The 17,862-nt window shown below is 41.1% G+C and overlaps 1 protein-coding gene across 1 annotated transcript; it reads right to left on the minus strand.

Annotated features, from left to right (window-relative positions):
* Window positions 1-369: 369 nt before the first annotated feature.
* Window positions 370-16,534, minus strand: LOC311000382 (polyhomeotic homolog 3). Its single transcript, XM_083991073.1, has 15 exons — window positions 16,457-16,534; window positions 15,044-15,263; window positions 13,833-13,988; window positions 12,801-12,878; window positions 12,548-12,709; window positions 12,342-12,431; window positions 11,557-11,758; window positions 9,390-10,081; window positions 8,461-8,587; window positions 7,643-7,899; window positions 5,971-6,130; window positions 5,778-5,895; window positions 4,649-4,781; window positions 2,815-3,199; window positions 370-872 (listed from the first exon to the last, which is right to left on the minus strand). Exons 2-15 carry the CDS (start codon window positions 15,227-15,229, stop codon window positions 718-720), a joined length of 2,901 nt encoding a protein of 966 aa, XP_083847199.1. The 5' UTR covers window positions 15,230-15,263; window positions 16,457-16,534; the 3' UTR covers window positions 370-717.
* Between the last annotated feature and the right edge of the window lie 1,328 nt (window positions 16,535-17,862).

The following is a 17,862-nucleotide window of genomic DNA, read 5'->3' on the forward strand; positions in this document are numbered from 1 at the left end:
AATAATTTAGAGTACAGAGGTATTTGTGCTGTAAATAATGTTTATATATATAAGAGGAATCAGGAATGTTTGACTGAGAAAGCTCTCAAACTGTAAAATCTATTTTTTTGTTAATGACAACATAATGAAAGTAAAGCAATGTTTTTAATTGTTTTTATTTGTATATTAATTATGGCAATAATACAATAATAAATAACAATAAATAATCTTGTTATCAGTTAGCTTTCATAATTCATTACAACTGTTTTCTGATGATAAATGTATCAAACTCCGCCCCCTAAGATAAGTAGGCAATAATCTGTTCTGTAAACTTTTAAATCGTACAGCATCCTGTGTGTGTGTTGTCCTGTACATGTTTAAGTCGTTATTTGTTTAGAAATGATACAAACAACCTTTAAAACCATTTTGAAACAAATGGATAAGTGGAGCTGAACTGCTACAATCACTACAGTGGAACGACCAGAGCGGAGAGTTTTGTGTTTGCTCTGTGTTAACATCAGTCATGAGAAAATGAGCCGACTTCACTCTTGAAACCACAGCTGGAACAGCTGGAGGTGGCAGCAGTGAAATCTCTGGCAGTGACCTCGGGGAAAACCGCCGTCCGTCCGTGAGTTCATGATTTCGCTCTGACAGGATCTTGCTCTGACCGACGACGAGGGGCCAAGTGAGACGAGCTCCGACCCTTTTTTTTCCAGAGCAACACAGAATGAAAAGAGTTTATGTGTCTTTCAGAGAGTTGATGTGGGCGCAGAGCTTCAGCGCCGGCCCCAGTTTAAGGTTCATGGTGCTGACCAGGTGATCCTCGGTGAGAAGCAGCAGAGCCTGACCGTCGATTTCCTGGGAGCGAAACTCTTTAGCGATGTCCTGACCGCCTGCAGAGAGGGGTGGCAGATATTCAATATATATTATATTTTGTTTTGTGTTATTATATTATATATCATTCATATGAAGGTATGCGATTCAGATATTATGTTCTTTTTAAAGGGATGGTTCAACATTTTGGCAAATTCGCCTGTTGCCATAATCCCTATAGTCATAGCAGTAGGTTCCTTACCTTTAATTATCGGTGCATGTTGTTTTGAGATCCGCGGGGCAGAGACGTGAGCTGTGAGCTGCGAACACAATGGAGGTGAACGGTACAGGTCCTCTGTTCCTCATCAAACTCATCAAATACACAATCCAAAACGCTCTGGTGGACAAGTTGTGACCTGCACATTCACCACGCTATGAGATAATCACATATAATTATGTAACATTACGACACATGAAGCAAATACTCAGAACTACTCCACCGTGTCTGAAATGTAGTTCCGGCTGCGCATTTGCCTCGAAAAACAACTCTGTCTCGTAATGTTACATTATTATTTCATAGTGTGGCGAATGTGCAGGTCACAGCTTGTCCATGAGAGCGTTTTGGAGTTGTTGGATTGTGTATTTGATGAGTTTGATGAGGGACAGGAGACCTGTACCATTCACCTCCATTGTGTTCACTGAGCAGCTCACGTCTCTGCCCCGCAGATCTCAAAACAACATGCACCGATAATTAAAGGTAATGAACTTACTCCTATGACTATAGGGATTATGGCAAAAGGCGAATTTGCAAAATGTTGAACTATCCCTTTAAACTTTATCATGACAGTGACATACATTTGTACAGTTCTGTATAATTGCTAAATTGTAAATAAATTAATTAATTAATAAATAATTAATAAATAAACAATATTGCTAAATGTGCAATGGTTAATATTGGAATTCTTATAATGTGCATGATCTGAATGCAGGCATGTAAAACTGGGACTATGATGGGTCATGTGACCAAAAGACATTTAATCACAGCCGGGAATTCGGAGGCGAACCTGATGACGCTACCCGCAAAACACATTGTTCGTTCGCTGGGTGGCTGCTAAATTAACTCTGTGATGTGCAAATAACACATGCAAATAACCTAATTAATGTGATGCAGTTATTAAAACGAGCCGTGTTTCCTCTTTAGATTCTTCCTGCTTTTGCCACAGAGGTCATTTTTCCTCCTTAAATCAAACAAACACTTGCACTGAGCCTCGGTTAATTAGAGTTTTAGTCCTTGTGGTTGTGTGACATGTAAATTTGATTATTAGGATGAACCAGAGAATACATTGTTGCCCACAAAGTTGGAATAATTGTGTTTTCAGACATATTCCTCTTTTTATTCCTATAAAAAGGTTAATTGTGGTTTAATTTTCACAGTGACATGTTTGGAAGAGATTGGTCATTAAAGTTTTGAGAAGATATACATACACTTTAGCTGATGGAAATGGTTAATAAGAAGGGTAGGCAAAATAAGCCTACCCCTTTTTAGTCAAGGTGCATATGTTTTGGCTTTACACTTTAAGGGAAAAATGAATTATAGTTTTTTGTTTAAATTATATGTACTGTATATAATGTTGTTTATTGATGTGTGTACTCACTAAACTAAACTTTATCGATCAAGAATAAATGACATCGTCACAATCATTTCACAATCTCTACGTCCTCTGTCTGTCGTGCTGAGGTCACGCAGGGCCGTTGCTAGGAATTCTGGGCCCCCTGAAATAATACTAAAGTGGGCCCCTGACTTTTCCACTTTTTTTCTTAGACTCCGTATGTATTATCATTTTTTATTTAGCCTACTTTGTTTTGATGCTAATACAGCATGAGTATTAGTCAGGGTCTTATGCAGAATAATTCAGTCATACAAAGATTACTGAGGTTTTTTGTGGGCCCTACTGGGCGCTGGGCCCCTAGAATTATCATCACCTTTCTCCCCTATACAACGGCCCTGGGTGACGTCGGTACCTGGCAGAGAGTTGATGTACGAAAACACTTGTTCGACGTTCCACTGCGACGGACAGCCGACGTCTTCCTCTCCGTCGGACACGCTGATGGTCTCCGGCAGCCTCTGCTCTCTCTCCTGCTCGCGCTCCCTCTCGCGCTCCTGCTCCGCCTGCTTCCGCAGCCTGGTCTTCATGGGGACGGGAGGCTCCGCTTCCACCTCCAATTCCAACTCCACCTCCACATCCTCCTCCTCTTCCTCCTCTTCCTCCTCTTCTTCTTCTTCTTCCTCACCCTCACCCTCCTCCTCCTCCTCCTCCTCCTCCTCCCCATCCTCCTCCTGTGCCTCCTCTTCCTCCTCTCTCACTGGGCTCTGCTGCATCTCCTCTGAGCCACATGACCCCTGAGCCTGTGAAGCACAAAGACAAATACCCTCTGTTTTTTTTGTTTTGTTAGGGTGACATTACTTTAAAGGGATAGTTCAACATTTTGGCAAATTGGCCCTTTAGTCTTAGGAGTAGATTTGTTACCTTTAATTGTCTGTGCAAGCTATTTTTAGAACAGCGGAGCAGAGCCACAAGCTGCTACGGAGGCTAATGGGATTTCTTGGTTTCCCTCATCAAACTCATCAAATACACAATCCAACAACTCCAAAACACTCTGGTGGACAAGTTGTGACCTGCACATTCACCACGCTATGAGATAATAACAGAACGTTACGAGACTGCCGCGTAGCTCTGAGCAGCTCACGACTCTGCTCCGCCGTTCTAAAAATAGCTTGCACTGACAATTAAAGGCAACGAACCTACTGCTATGACTATAGGGATTATGGCAATGGGCCAATTTGACAAAATGTTGAACTATCTCTTTAATGTTTTTCCCCTTCATTTAATGTGACAGTAATTAATGATGCTTTTCATATTTAAAATAAGAAATACATCAGAGGATTCTTTCTAATGTTGCATGGTGGACCACTGCACCGCCACTAACCCTGAAATAATTTCATTAGTCTGAGTTTTAATGGAGAGATTTAGCATCAAATCATGGCCTTGATGCTGTTTTAGAGGCTTCCCCACTCTTATCGTTAATGTCAATGTCAATTTTATTTATATAGCACATTTGTGTGCTTTAGAAAAGCAAGATGGTAATACATGTAAAGTGCATATCAAAACAAGTGCCAATATGTAAAAATATAACAATCAAACAAACAAACAAAATACTAACTAAAAGCTTGTGAGAACAGATATGTTTTTAGTCTACATTTAAAGGAAGATATTGTTTGAGTTCAACAGGTAAAGAGTTTCACAGCGTCATAAAAACTAAAAGCACCCTGAGCTGATTTTGAATATATGCGATTATGCGTGGTATATTGAGGAGAGTTTTACATGTGTCTCTCTGGTGTAAACTCAGTGAGCATGTCATGAATATAGGGAGGGGCAGCACCATTAAGAGATTTATAAACAATAAGTAAAATCTTAGAATCAATTATATACTAAACTGGGAGCCAATGGAGAGAGAATTTAAAAAATATTGTCAATTTGAGCATATAAAGCGTATAAATGTCACTATTAGAATCGTTATTATAGATTAAAGCAATATATATTGATATTGTATGAGCCAAAAAATGTTAGAAATCACCGTTACAGGCATTAAAACTGTCAGGCTCTAAAACACTCAGCCCATTGTTTCTTATTTTGAAGTTATTTGCTGTTAGTTTTGGTCACAGGAGTTTCCTCCAGAGACGTGTTCCTGTCAAACGTGGCGGCTCCCCGGAGAGCGGCTTGTCTTCAGGACCAGTGATCCCTGCAGCACCTCAGTATTTTCCCCGCATGCATCAGGTCGGTGAATATTAACTGACCCGTCTCAGGAAATGTTCCCTGGAGGCTCCGTTGACTCTGCTGGGGGGTCGTCCTCTCCGGCCCATCGGCCTGTGACCCAGCCAGCGTCCTGCCCTCAGCATGGTGATGCGCTTGGTGCAGCTCACACTGAACCTTAACACAGAGTCGGTCACAAAATATATTACATTTAGATTTGCATTACGTGCAACACACAATTAGACAAGTATTAGCCACTGGGGTATTGAGCTAAAGGGTTTTGCATCTGGACTCAAACATGAGAGTAATTATACTCTTTAGAGTTGCTCTTATAACCCAGATGGAGCCTAATGGACTCCACATGTCAGATGACGTGCGTCAACTCGCCACCACAGGAACAGGCTGCATATTTACTCTTTATATGTCATGTGTGGCAGACAAAATACATTTATACATCTTTTTTTGTCCTTTCTAAGACTCATAAATAGCTTATACCCACAGGCCATTGTGGTCATGAACAATACATTCAAGACCACTTCACTTTTTTTTAGACTTTACTTTTTAACTTATTCGTTTTTCACTCTCATTTCTATTGTTTTTTTGTGTAAAAGCAAAACAAAGAATTTCATTGTGTAGTCTAAACCACTGTGTTTTTACTGTGGATGTGATGATAAACCTTTTGAAACTTTACACAGCCTGGTTTATTAATATTCATGAAGTTAGAGTCAGCCTTTTGTTGTTCACCTAAGGCAACACACTAACAGTGAAACAGGATAAAATGCTGCAAGACATAATATCCTACATTATCAGCTGCTTCCGACATCAACACTTCATACCTTGAGTACCGACTGTATGGGGGTCAATGTGTCACAAATATGGTTATTTCATTTTTTTGGTCATGCCATTTGCTAAAAGAGCTTGGCACTGTAGTTTTAAGTGAACTTCACTTGTAAGTGAACTTGCTTTGTGAACTTCACTTCACAAAGCATTAAATCATTATGCTTGTGGCACAAACCCCACACTTATTTGTGTGTTTTTAGATGATAATTGAGCTCTGTGGCACAGAGGAATATCAATACCAGGCTTTGGAGCCACACACACCTTTGTTCTTCTATAACAAATATAGATTATTACCTGATACGTGACGTTATTGTGCTTGTGTGATTTATTTACCTTCTGACACACGTCATGGAGCAGAAGCGCTTGGAGCGCAGGAACGTCTGAGCATAACCTCTGCTCCCGCAGTATTCACACTGCAGCACACCTGCAACACTCTCGCCCAGCTCTGCAACTTCAGAGGACCAGCTGTTAGTCACACACACGCACACTCACACACTTCCTCCCCCACATACACACAGGACCTCACCATCTGCTGTTGGTGCATCGTTCTCCATCTCAGAGTCTGTTGTATCTGACTGGTCAGCATCCAGAGGACTGTCCTCTGCTGCTGCGTCCCCGTTGGCGTGGATCTCCTGGGACTCTGGAAGTGAAGCCTGCTGCTCGGCTAAGAGCGACGAAGGACCCACCTGCTTTTTGAATTGAGTTTAAAAAAAGAAAAACTTGCACATTCATATGTTACGATATGAGAAGTGTATTATACAGTAGATAGAATAGAGCTTTTTTAATGCCATTGGATTGAAACATGTATATTATGTCAAATACAACAGTTATCAAGATAAAATAAGACTCAATACAGATAATACTGTAGTAAAAATATTCATTTAACCTCTTAAAGGACAATTTCAGGCAAATTCAACCTGGGGCTATAGTTTCACGATATTCTAGGTCTAAAAGCTCCTGTTCTGTAGTAGTTCTCTGTCCCCGCATTGCCACAGCAGCGTATAATGGGAGCGGACAGATCTTAGGCTGTTTAGGCTGCTTACATCCCACAAAATGGCAATTTCTTTCACAGACAACATCAGATGGCCATCAACGAACGAATATCAACTCTGAGTCAAGCCGTTTTCGTAGCAGGTTGATATTCTTTTGTTGATAAAACAAAAGGGAGCTCTTCAGACGACCTGTAAACATACTGAGCACAACATGTCGGCTTTCTTGAAGTAAACAAACCCCTCTGTGTATGTTTGAATAGCCATCTGACGTTGTCTGTGAAAGAAAAGTGGTTTTGTTGGATGTAAACACCCTAAACATCCTAAGATCCATCCGCTCCCATTATACGCTGCTGTGGCGATGCGGGGACAGACCGAACTACTGCATAACAGGAGACATTAAAAAGAAAATCTTCATTTTATTAATTTATATCTCGGTAAAACCCCAGAAACAGTCCCACATAAGGACAAATACTTATTGAAAATTCTTCTGGCAAGTAGCAGAAAAGCTATAACTAGAAAATGACTCAAAAAATTTATTGTAAGGCAAGGCAAGGCGATTTTATTTGTATAGCCCGTTTTTACAAACAGTTTGTCTCAAAGGGCTTTACATGGCATCATAACAACATCCTCTGTCCTTAGACCCTCACATCGACTGAGGAAAAAATCCATGGAAAACCCTTTTAACAGGGAAAAATCAATTCTATAACTAGAAAATGACTCAAGAAATTTATTGTATGGAGAGACTTACTTTTGTTTTAAGACTTCAGTTGGAGAAATGTATTGAACGCTGGGAAAGATGGATTATTATAGGATGCTTATAGGATATGAACCCTAAATAGCATGACATTATACTATGATGTATGTATATATGTATGTATGTGTAAAATAAATTAATATTGTTACTTTAACTGTGCCCATGATGATCTCATGTTCCTTTTACATGGATAAAAAAAAAAAAAAAAGTTGAAAAAAAAAAAAGAAGAAAATCTTCAGATTCATTCTTTCAGACAAATAAGGCCCCAGGTTGAATTTGCCTGGATTTGTCCTTTAAAACCCACTGGTATTACAAGCAACACAACCCACAGGCCGGTGGGTGTTAAGGGGTTTTTAAACATTTCCAGACTTGTTGCGATAAACCACCAGAAAAAGAAATTGTGTTTCCAGTCAACAACAAGACACCGGTGCCATGAGTTTTGTGGGACATACCGGGAACGGCTCCAGTCCCTCCCTGATCACGAAGCCCTCGATGAGGTGCGTGAGGACGTGGGTTGTGAGGATCCTGTCGGGGCTTCCCGGGACGCTGGCAGGGGCAGAGGGAGGCTGGCTGGGGCCGCGGACGGCAGCGGGGAGAACGGGCGGAGGTAGAGGAGGAGGAGGAGGAGGAGGAGGAGGACGAAGGTTGCTGCTGCTGCTGGAGGTGTTGAGCTGTGGAGGCTCCTCGACCTGTGGTGGTGACCTGATCACTGAGGAGTTAAACCAGGATTATTTCAGTAACTCAGATTTCTTTTTTTTAAAAGGCTATAAACTAAGTTATTGTAGAAATCCCTTGCAGTGCATTTAAAATTGACTCTTTATGCTTTTAAATTTACTGCAGTTAAATAAAGAGCTTTAATGTACGGCTGCAGCCTTTATCTTGAACTGTTTCTTCTGTAAGTGTCAATTATATACCCAGAAATTAAGTTGATTCAAAATGCAGAAAATAGCAGACAGCCAGTTTGAAGGTATTTAAACTGTGGAGATCATTATGTCGCAAAATTCAAGTTTCTAAAAGATGCCAATTACTAACTTATTATCGTATCGTTTTCAGCACAAATTTTACACAAAGACAACTCATTCACTCACGATCTGGAGGGACAATGTGATGGCTGCATTTCTTCTTTGACTTGTCGTATTGCTTTAAATATTCCACTGTCTTTAAGATATGTCTAATAATTATTGCATGGTTGATTTTTAGTGATTGAGTTTGTAGTTTACACAGGTTGGATTATGTATTATATTCTTTTTTTGTTGTTGTTATATTTCACCTGCACCATTCTGCTTCGGCAACACAATGAGAGGTGTGGGGGTCTTGTCTCTCTGTCGACTTGGAGAGTGTCCTTCATCTTTGCTCCCCTCTGGACTCAGTCCGTTCACTTTGCACGTTTGCCCCGACTGAAATTCAACCCAAAACAAAAACCAGTCAAGGTAACACTTTAGATTAGGGAACACTACATATTCACCATTAACTAAGTGCTTATTAACTCCTTATTAGTAATTATTAAGCACATATTAACACCTTATTCTACATAGCCTTATTCTACCTCTATTACACCATGAATTAAGATTTTTCCTGATATTAACTCCTAATTATGGCTTATTCATTGTAAATTAATGCATTAATGCTATACTAATTCAGAGTGATACAGGAAGAATTACTGTTCTTGTACAAGGCCCCAATAACCCACTGGTTATTCACATCATTATTCAGAAACAACAATGCATTCATTTACAATGAATAAGCGATAATTAGGATCCTCGTCATGGATCTATTGGTCCTCGTCCCTACGTCACCACATTCACGCGCATCCCTTGGCTGCACACACAGCCCTTCATGCCGTTCTCTCTCCTCATTGGATAAAGGTTGTTGGATACAAGGAAATAAAATAAAAGTTTTCTCCTCGGCTTACAGTGAGTGACTGACAGACCCGTGTTTCGGACCAAACACTCTATGTAAGTGATTGCCGTCGGAAGATATAACTATTTAAGACTTATATTAACATGAATATTCTGCTTACTTCTGCTTTAATATTTGCTTAATAATTACTAATAAGGAGCTAGTAAGCTACTTATATGCATATTAATAAGCAACCTACTTAATGGTGAAAATGTGTTCCCTAATCTAAAGTGTTACCCCAGTCAAACCACTGAGACGCAGGAGATCTGCAAGGAAGAGGACACGAGGACGGTGACTCACCAACGGAGTCTCGCTGCGTCGGACCGGATGCACTTTCAGGTCGACGGCCACCGTCTGAGGAGGGGGCAGGTTCTGGTAGGGCATCTGGACCAGCGCCTCGGCCACGGGCAGCTCGTGCTCCGTCAGCAGCACCTGCCCCGACTGGACGGCCAGAGCCCGGACCGAGTGCACCGACAGCCGCTGGAGCGAGGCCGGGGGGTTCTGGGGCAGCCGGGGCAGAACCAGCGGCGGAGGAGGGGGCGGCGGCCGATTCTGCACTTGTGGGAACGAGGTCCGGCGCTGCGGAGCGGCCACCAGAGGAGGGGGCTGAGGCTGAACAGCGGCGGCTGGGATCGACGAGGCCTGAGCTGATGACGCAAACACGTTGGTGACAGATCGAGAAGAAGAAGAAGAGGAAAACGAAGAAGTAGTAGCAGAAGATGAAGAAGTAGTAGAAGAGGAGGAGGGGGCTTGGGGGTCTCCGTTGGATTGTGACATGATGCTGGACGTGGTCGGTCTTTTGGCTGAAAGAGAAAGAGGGGCAGCGCTGGGCTCTTGCGGCGCCACTCTGAGGGCGATGGGCTGCAGCTGTCGGTGGTTGAGAGCGCCGGCGGCGGCCTGCTGCAGGATGAGCTGGTGGTGGGCGACGCGCTGGCCCGACGGACACGACAGCTGCTGCTTGACCAGAGCGTGGGTCTGCACCGGAGAGTAGGCTGCAGCAAGAAACACTCACAGATGTAAATAACTGTTACATCGTAATATAATAGGGGATGTCACAATTATAGATTTTCTTGGTACGATTATTGTCAGAGAAATAATCACGGTGTTATAGTATATAACTGTATCACGATTATTATGCATTAATCAATGAAACACTATGAATGTGTAAAATCAAATATAGTCAAAATATAAGTTGTTTGAAATATAGTCACTAATTGTAATCTATACCAAATCTTTAAAGCAGAAGTAAGCAATATTTTTGTGTTAATATAAGTCTTAAATAGTTATATCTTCCGACGGCAATCACTTACATAGAGTGTTTGGTCTGAAACACGGGTCTGTCAGTCACTCTGCTCTGCTGTAAGCCGAGGAGAAAACTTTCCTTGTATCCTACAAGTTTTATCCAATGAGGAGAGAGAACGGCATAAAGGGCTGTGTGTGCAGCCAAGGGATGCACGTGAATGTGGTGACGTAGGGACGAGGACCAATTGATCCATGACGAGGGCGGGGGCTGCTAACTCCATCGGCTGACAAGAAGTTATGGTGCGTTCAAGGCAACCCGTAACTTGTGTTTTTCCGACCTTTTCCACAGGTAAAACAGGTGCAAAAGGTCGGAAAAACACGAGTGACGGGTTGCCTGGAACACTACAAAGTCGTAAGTCGTGACTTGAAGCTGTGACTTACGGTTTCAAAAGCCTACCTGGAACGCAGCATTAGCCCAAACGACCGGATCGCTTACTTCTGCTTTAAGTGCATTCTAATCGTTCTTTCAATTACAAATGAGACACCAACATTTCAATTCCTACCCATTCAATGTCATGTTAAATTGACCATTATCTGTGCATTTCCCTTTACTTTGCCGATATGTCTCCGACATCATCTTTTTTGGAAACTGACAGTATTTAGGAATCTCTACGATTAATTAACTGTGGCGTTTAGTACCGTGATTAATTGTGAAAACAAGTAATCGTGACATCCCTACTTCCTTAGTTTGTAGTAACTAACTAACAGGACTACAAGGACTCTTAGGAAACATAACTGAGTTTATCTGGTGCAGAAAATACAAACAAACAACACACAACAAACATTGCAAACATATCTAGAACATCTCATTTTCTTTACATGTTTTATGTATTTAGTGGCGGCCTATTTATTTACTGATTGTTCTTTGAAATGCTTTTTTATTCTCTATCGGTTTGCACTTTTAGTTTAATAAAAATTTTACTTTGTTTTTATCTAATTGTCTTAATTGCTTTAATTGTCTTGATTGTTTTAAATGTTTTATTTTACTGCATTATGCTGTCTGTCTGAGGCTGTGTGGACACTTCACTTACTTCAACTGCAGAAAAAGTTTATTTCCAGTTACAATAAAACCTAAACCCTGAACCTCTGACTCATCACTTCAGCCTGAAACACTTGGCCACTCTCTGTGTCAGCTTTCCTTTGTAGTAGCCACGCGTTAACTCACCTGGGGCTATGATCTGGGCCCCGGGCTGACCCGTCTCAGTCGAGGTGTCGGTCAGCTGGTTGGTCTTCAGAGCACAGATTGACATCTTGGACATGGAGGCGGCCGGAGACAGGGCTTGGGACTGTGCCGACGGTTTTAGGATGACGCTGTGGGCTGTAGCCAGAGCTCCAGGCAAGTGTGCGTGCAGAGCCAGATTCTGCACCTGAACACACACACACACAGATCAGTCAGTTTTACACTGCAAAAACTCAACATCTTTACAAGAATATTTGTCTTATTTCTTTTCAAAATGTCAAATTTCTAGTCAAAACTAATCTCTTTCCATTTAAAATGAGACTCATCACCTAAAAATTAACTTGTTTTTAGATCATTTTTACTTGTTTCAAACAAATGTTTTACTTACTGTAAAATAAGTAGAAAAATCTGCCAGTGAAAGCAAGTGTTTTGTGCTTGCCCCACTATTAGATTTTTCTCCTTATTTCAAGTGAAAATATGTTTGAAAGAAGTTAAAAAGTGTTTTAAAACAAGTTACTTTTTAATGTGATGAGTCTTATTTTAAGTATAATGAGATTTGTTTTTACTAGAAATAACATTTTGACTAGAAATAAGACAAATACTCGTGGTAAGATTTTGAGTTTTTGCAGTGTACACATTGGGTGTCGACACTCCTGGTGTATTTCTGCAATTTAGCTCAAGTGCAAGGTTTGTAATATCCCGAGCGGTACAAAATTGTGACTCTGTGTGTCATGCATGGGCTTATTCTAATTGGGTGGTATTGTGTGTACCTGAGAGGAGGTAGGTAAAGAGGAGCAGGAGGTGACAGCAGGGAGGTCTGACTGAACGGCAGCCACTGGGGCTGCAGGAGTTAGAATGAGCTGACAGAGGAAAACGCATTCAGTAAAAATAGAAATAGGGCAAATGAGTCATGCAGTTTTGTTTTGAATGAACCGGTATCACCAGGAGCTTCAGATTACTTAGAAAAGGTTTGTACCATCTGAGTGCGAAGGTACATCTGTGCTTGGTTACAGTTGGCTGGTCGGTTTCCCAGAAGCATGGCCTGCTGGGATATCGTGGTTGCAGCAGCGGCAGTCGAGTTGGACGCTTGGGTGCGGGCAATCAGCTGGGCCGTCACTGGAGATGCTGGTAAAGTGATCTGGATTCAGGGCGGCATGGTGGAAGAGTGTGAGACGGCAGCAGAGTCTGGGGTTTAATAATATCTGTGGTCAGGTTGATGAAATACTCACCGAGTTTTGGGAAACACCAGCAGGTTGAACCAAACTGCCAGTGGATGATGAAGGAGACGGCCTCTGACACACCGAAGCCTGAGACGGATCAGGAAGAGGGATGTCATCACGATTACTTGTTTTCACAATTAACCGCCGTATCAAATGCCACAATTAAAGCAGAAGTAAGCGGAATGTTTGTGTTAATATAAGTCTTAAATAGTTATATCTTCCGACAGCAATCACTTATATAGAGTGTTTGGTCTGTCAGTCACTCTGCTCTGCTGTAAGCCGAGGAGAAAACTTTCCTTGTATCCTACAACCTTTATCCAATGAGGAGAGAGAACAGCATAAAGGGGCGGTCCTCTCTATGTGTGCAGCCAAGGGATGCGCCTGAATGTGGTGACGTAGGGACGAGGGCGGGGACTGCTAACTCCATCGGCTGACAAGAAGTTAGCCAAAACGACCGGATCGCTTACTTCTGCTTTAATTAATCGTCACGATTCCAAAAAAAGATGATGTTGGAACCAGATACGTAGGCAGATTAGCGCCAAAATAAAGGTAAATGCACAGATACTAGGTTAGGGTTGAAAACATTGAATTGGTAGGAATTTAAATGTTAGCGTGTCATTTGTAATAAAAATAAACTAAAACATTTGGCATAGATGACAATTAATGACTTGAATATTTCAAAAATTTCGTTTGGGGGATCAATAATTGTTCATATTAATGGATACTTAAAATATTTTGTGTATTTAATTAGTAATGTAATAAAATTTTGATTTGATTTTACACATTCATAGTGTTGTGAAATTAATTAATGCATAATAATCGTGATAATCCTAATACCATGATTATTTCTCTGACAATAATCGTACCAAGAAAATCTATAACCCCCCCCCCCCCCCCCCCCCCCCCCCCCATTCACTGGCTTTCATGTAAATAATGACTCATCATGAGTCTTACACACACACACACACACACACACACACACACACACACACACACACACACACACACACACACACACACACACACACGAAACACACCTACCTGCTGTATGGTGGCTAAACTCTGCAGATGGGGTGTGTGCTGGTGCTGCTGCAGGGCCGCTGTCTGCAGCATCAGGTGCTGCTGCTGGGCTGCGTACATCTGGTGCAGGTACTGGGCCGCCATGCTCTGAGGTCGGTGGATGGCGTGCTGGATCACCTGTTGGATGAGAAAGTCATGTGCTTATAAATGCGCTCATCCTCCTCAGTCCAATGTAATGTGGAATATTTGTGTTAATAAAAGTCTTAAATAGTTATATCTTCCGACGGCAATCACTTATATAGAGTGTTTGGACCGAAACACGGGTCTGTCAGTCACTCTGCTCTGCTGTAAGCCGAGGAGAAAACTTTCCTTGTATCCTACAACCTTTATCCAATGAGGAGAGAGAACGGCATGAAGGGCTGTGTGTGCAGCCAAGGGATGCGCGTGAATGTGGTGACGTAGGGACGAGGGCAGGGACTGCTAACTCCATCGGCCGACAAGAAGTTAGCCAAAACGACCGGATCGCTTACTTCTGCTTTAAGTACTTACACGGTTTTAAACTGATTGTTTTACCGTTATCTGATGTTGCTTGTACAGTATCGCTGATTAAATGTAGAACAATGTAAAAGCAAAGTCTTTAATATTGATCACTTTAGTTCCCTTCCTAATAAGACACAGCAACTGTATATACTTTGTTGGTGACATCCAACAACACACACAGAGGTCCAAGGTGCTGTCTATTACTTGAATTTCCTCCCTGTCAAATGAAACAATGCATACAAAGGTCCCCGGTGCTGTCTATTACCTGGATTGTCTTCCTGTCAAATTAAACAGCAATATGCACTGCAGGTGTTCCAGGTAATTTGTAGTGCACGTGCTGCTTGTCAATCAAATGGAAACGCTACACACAGAGGTCTCAGATAATGACTATTTCCTGGACTGTCCTTCTCTCATATGTTTTACTCTTGTGCTGCATGGGATCTATTATGGTACAGTCTACCACCTGGATGTTTTCTTGTCAGATGAAATCGCACACAGAGGTCCAAGGGCTTCATCTATAACCTGGTGTCTGACAGACAGTCAAGGTAAATAATGCATGCAGAGGTCTCAGGACTATACCTTCCTACCGGTTTCTGTTGAATTAAATAATCCGAGGTAGGTACAGTCTATTTCCTGGACTATCTCTTATTTAATTAAGGAGGAGGAGGGGGCGACCAGGTGCTGTCTATTACCTGGACTGCCTGTCTGTCTGACGGGATTATGCTGAGGGATGCGGAGGGCGCCTGGGTGCACGTGGTGTTGCTGGAGCTGGCTGTTGCCATGGTGACGGCAGCTGATGTGGAGGAGGGGATGGCGGCGGCGGCGGCGGTGGTGGTGGTCGCGCTCGCGCTCCTCTCCCCTGGGCTCTGCCTCTCCATCTCCAGGTCACACACAGGTTCAGTGATGGGAAAACTGCGCGGAGATAAAAAAAAAAAAAAAAAAAAAACGGGCACATATTAACAGGAAGTGGTTAAATATTAAATAGAAAACTGATGTTCACAACCAGCCACAACTGACACGTCTCTTTATACTCTTGTTTAAAATAATAAAAATGATTTCATAGATTTTTCCTGCAGTTTTCGGCCCAGCTGCTGCAATTAAAGCATCGTAAATAAAAAATATTAATAAAAACCCCACAAAAAACAAACAAAACAAAACAAAAAAACATTTGAAAGCAAGTTAGACCTAAAAAAAAAAATGGAACAAATTATTATACTAGGCTATTATTTTATATTTCGTTACAAATAGAGAAATACTTTATGACATTTGAGTCCAGTTCAGTTTTGCTTCCAAAATGCACCAAGAAAACAGACAAACAGACAAAAAAGACAATAATATAATCCTGGTTCAAAAGGTAAATTTCTGATCATACCATTACATCCTTTTGGTTTAGACGTGCATGTTTAAAAAACAAAACAAAAAAAACTGTTCATATCGCCTAATAAACTAAACTTTGTGGTTTTCTGGGCATCTTTCGTTGCTTGTTTCAGTTTAACAATCCTTATCTTATAATTATGAAATACTCAAGTTACCAAACAAAAGATTAATAAAAACCTAACGTGACCGGATTTTTTGTAGCCCATTGTGATGATTGGAAGACGATGAAATGAAATGAAATGTATTGGCGATTGATTAGCCTAATTGATTGATGGGTTGTTTTGTGTCTCTCACATCTGTTCAGAGACAAACATCAGACAAAGATGCTACAATTCTGCAAGTTTTTTTTTTCGTATTATGATACAGCCTGTTAATTATGACTCATATGTTCCCATAATAATAATTAAATAATCTCAGAGCTAGCTGTATGACATATATATAAAAAAAATCAACCGTATTTCATAGGGATTAGCACTGATTATTTACACCTTGAATATTGATTGCTTTTTTGCTGCAGAGCTGGTTCTGTCTGATTGAAAACAAGCTTGATTATCTCGACAAAACCCTGAACAATCACAACATCAGCCTGGTATTAGATGGACAGTCCATAATTAAGGAGCCTTCGGTTGATAAATTCAACAAATCGGGATGTCATTCCCTGACGGTCTCAGACAGACAGCAGCGCTTTATGCATGCACAATCATTCACCTCTTGTCGGCGGTACCTGCCTGGTATTGAGAGACACGGGCCATCAGGAACTGATCATACCCCGGCACATTGTCCCAGTCCTGAAACCTATACGGATGCGTCAGTACCGTCTAAAATGGAGATTAAAAAAAGGGAGAATCAGACGGTGCACAGCAGGCAATAAAAAAAAAGCCTGGACACAGCACCGCTCGCAGTGCGGGAGGACCTTCCACAGCCGGGGAGTCCGCTGCTGCATGCGCTCACTGCATGGAGACACCCGCAGCTGTCTGACGGTCTCTAATGGGCTTTTATCCGCTCATTGCTGCTTATTTCTTTACTTAATATATATGACAGTTATAGATGTAAGGCTGTGAATGGATGAGCATGAGAATATTCCCTGTATAGGAGAAACCTCTAAACAGGGATTGTAAGTCAGAAGAATGAAAGCAAGAAACAAAGCACTGATATCAGCCACCATCCTGTGGGTGTGTTTCCTAAAAAAAATGACTTCAGTTTATTATAATAGCTATAGGAAACAAGAAGAGGAGCCATTTCATGTTCATTGGTGAAGAAAATACTATTGCAAACAGTCATACAGATATTTCTTTTTATAGATAAGTTTTAGTTAAAAAAAAGAAAAGAAATCAAGATCAAAAGTATGCTATAGGAGACTTGTAGCCTACTACAGAGAGAAGAGTTATACCATTACATGTTATTGGATCATTATTACATTATAAACACATAAAAAGTATTTTATAGCTGGTTACTACCTACATGGATCTGTTTCCATGCATCACATTATATTGATAATGTGTATTATCTGGAAAGTAATCAGCAACTATTTTCACATGCCTAAATGTGTTAGTAAAAAGTTCAGTGTTTGACTGAATATATCCTAGTGGAAACAAAACCATCAGACAAAATGGAAGTTGCAGCATCTGCATCCAGGCAACTGTGACAAAGTAATTTGTAGAAAAATAGACTTGTATCAGGAAACCTCAACCCTAATAAATCTATATGCAGTTTGTTGGTGTCATGTTAAAATGAGCTATACGTAATATAATAAGTTTGCATAATACAAATGTTGTATTATCCTGCCATAAATCCTCTTTCATGAAAGTTATAATATTTTCAGTTTGTGGGGTTGAAACTCTTCCAGCTTTTGATCAGCTTTTGAGTCAGCTTTATTGGAGAGGATATTGTTTGTGCTGCTGTTATTTTTGCATACTCAAGAGAAGTGTTTCTATGTCACTTTTCTTTGAAACGTTAACATGGTTAACCACATAACAGACACACCTCTCAGTATTTAGTGTTACTGTTACACCATCATATGATAAATCTGAGGCTGCTTCTGTGCATGCTTTGGAGTGAATCAGAAACCTATACACATTAATGAACCATATATTGGATAGGCTATAGGCTTTAATAGGCATTTTAGGTGGTAGCA

This window comes from Trachurus trachurus, assembly GCF_905171665.1.
Source record: "Trachurus trachurus genome assembly, chromosome: 17".
Classification (NCBI taxonomy): domain Eukaryota; kingdom Metazoa; phylum Chordata; class Actinopteri; order Carangiformes; family Carangidae; genus Trachurus; species Trachurus trachurus.

Excerpts from the sequence above, each read along its gene's own strand:
- LOC311000382 (XM_083991073.1), bottom strand. The coding sequence starts at position 15,229 with ATGGAGAGGCAGAGCCCAGGGGAGAGGAGCGCGAGCGCGACCACCACC. Across the intron at positions 13,989-15,043 it reads CAGACAGACAGGCAGTCCAG|GTGATCCAGCACGCCATCCA; the intron begins GTAATAGACAGC and ends CTCATCCAACAG. Across the intron at positions 12,710-12,800 it reads CTGGTGTTTCCCAAAACTCG|ATCACTTTACCAGCATCTCC; the intron begins GTGAGTATTTCA and ends CCCTGAATCCAG.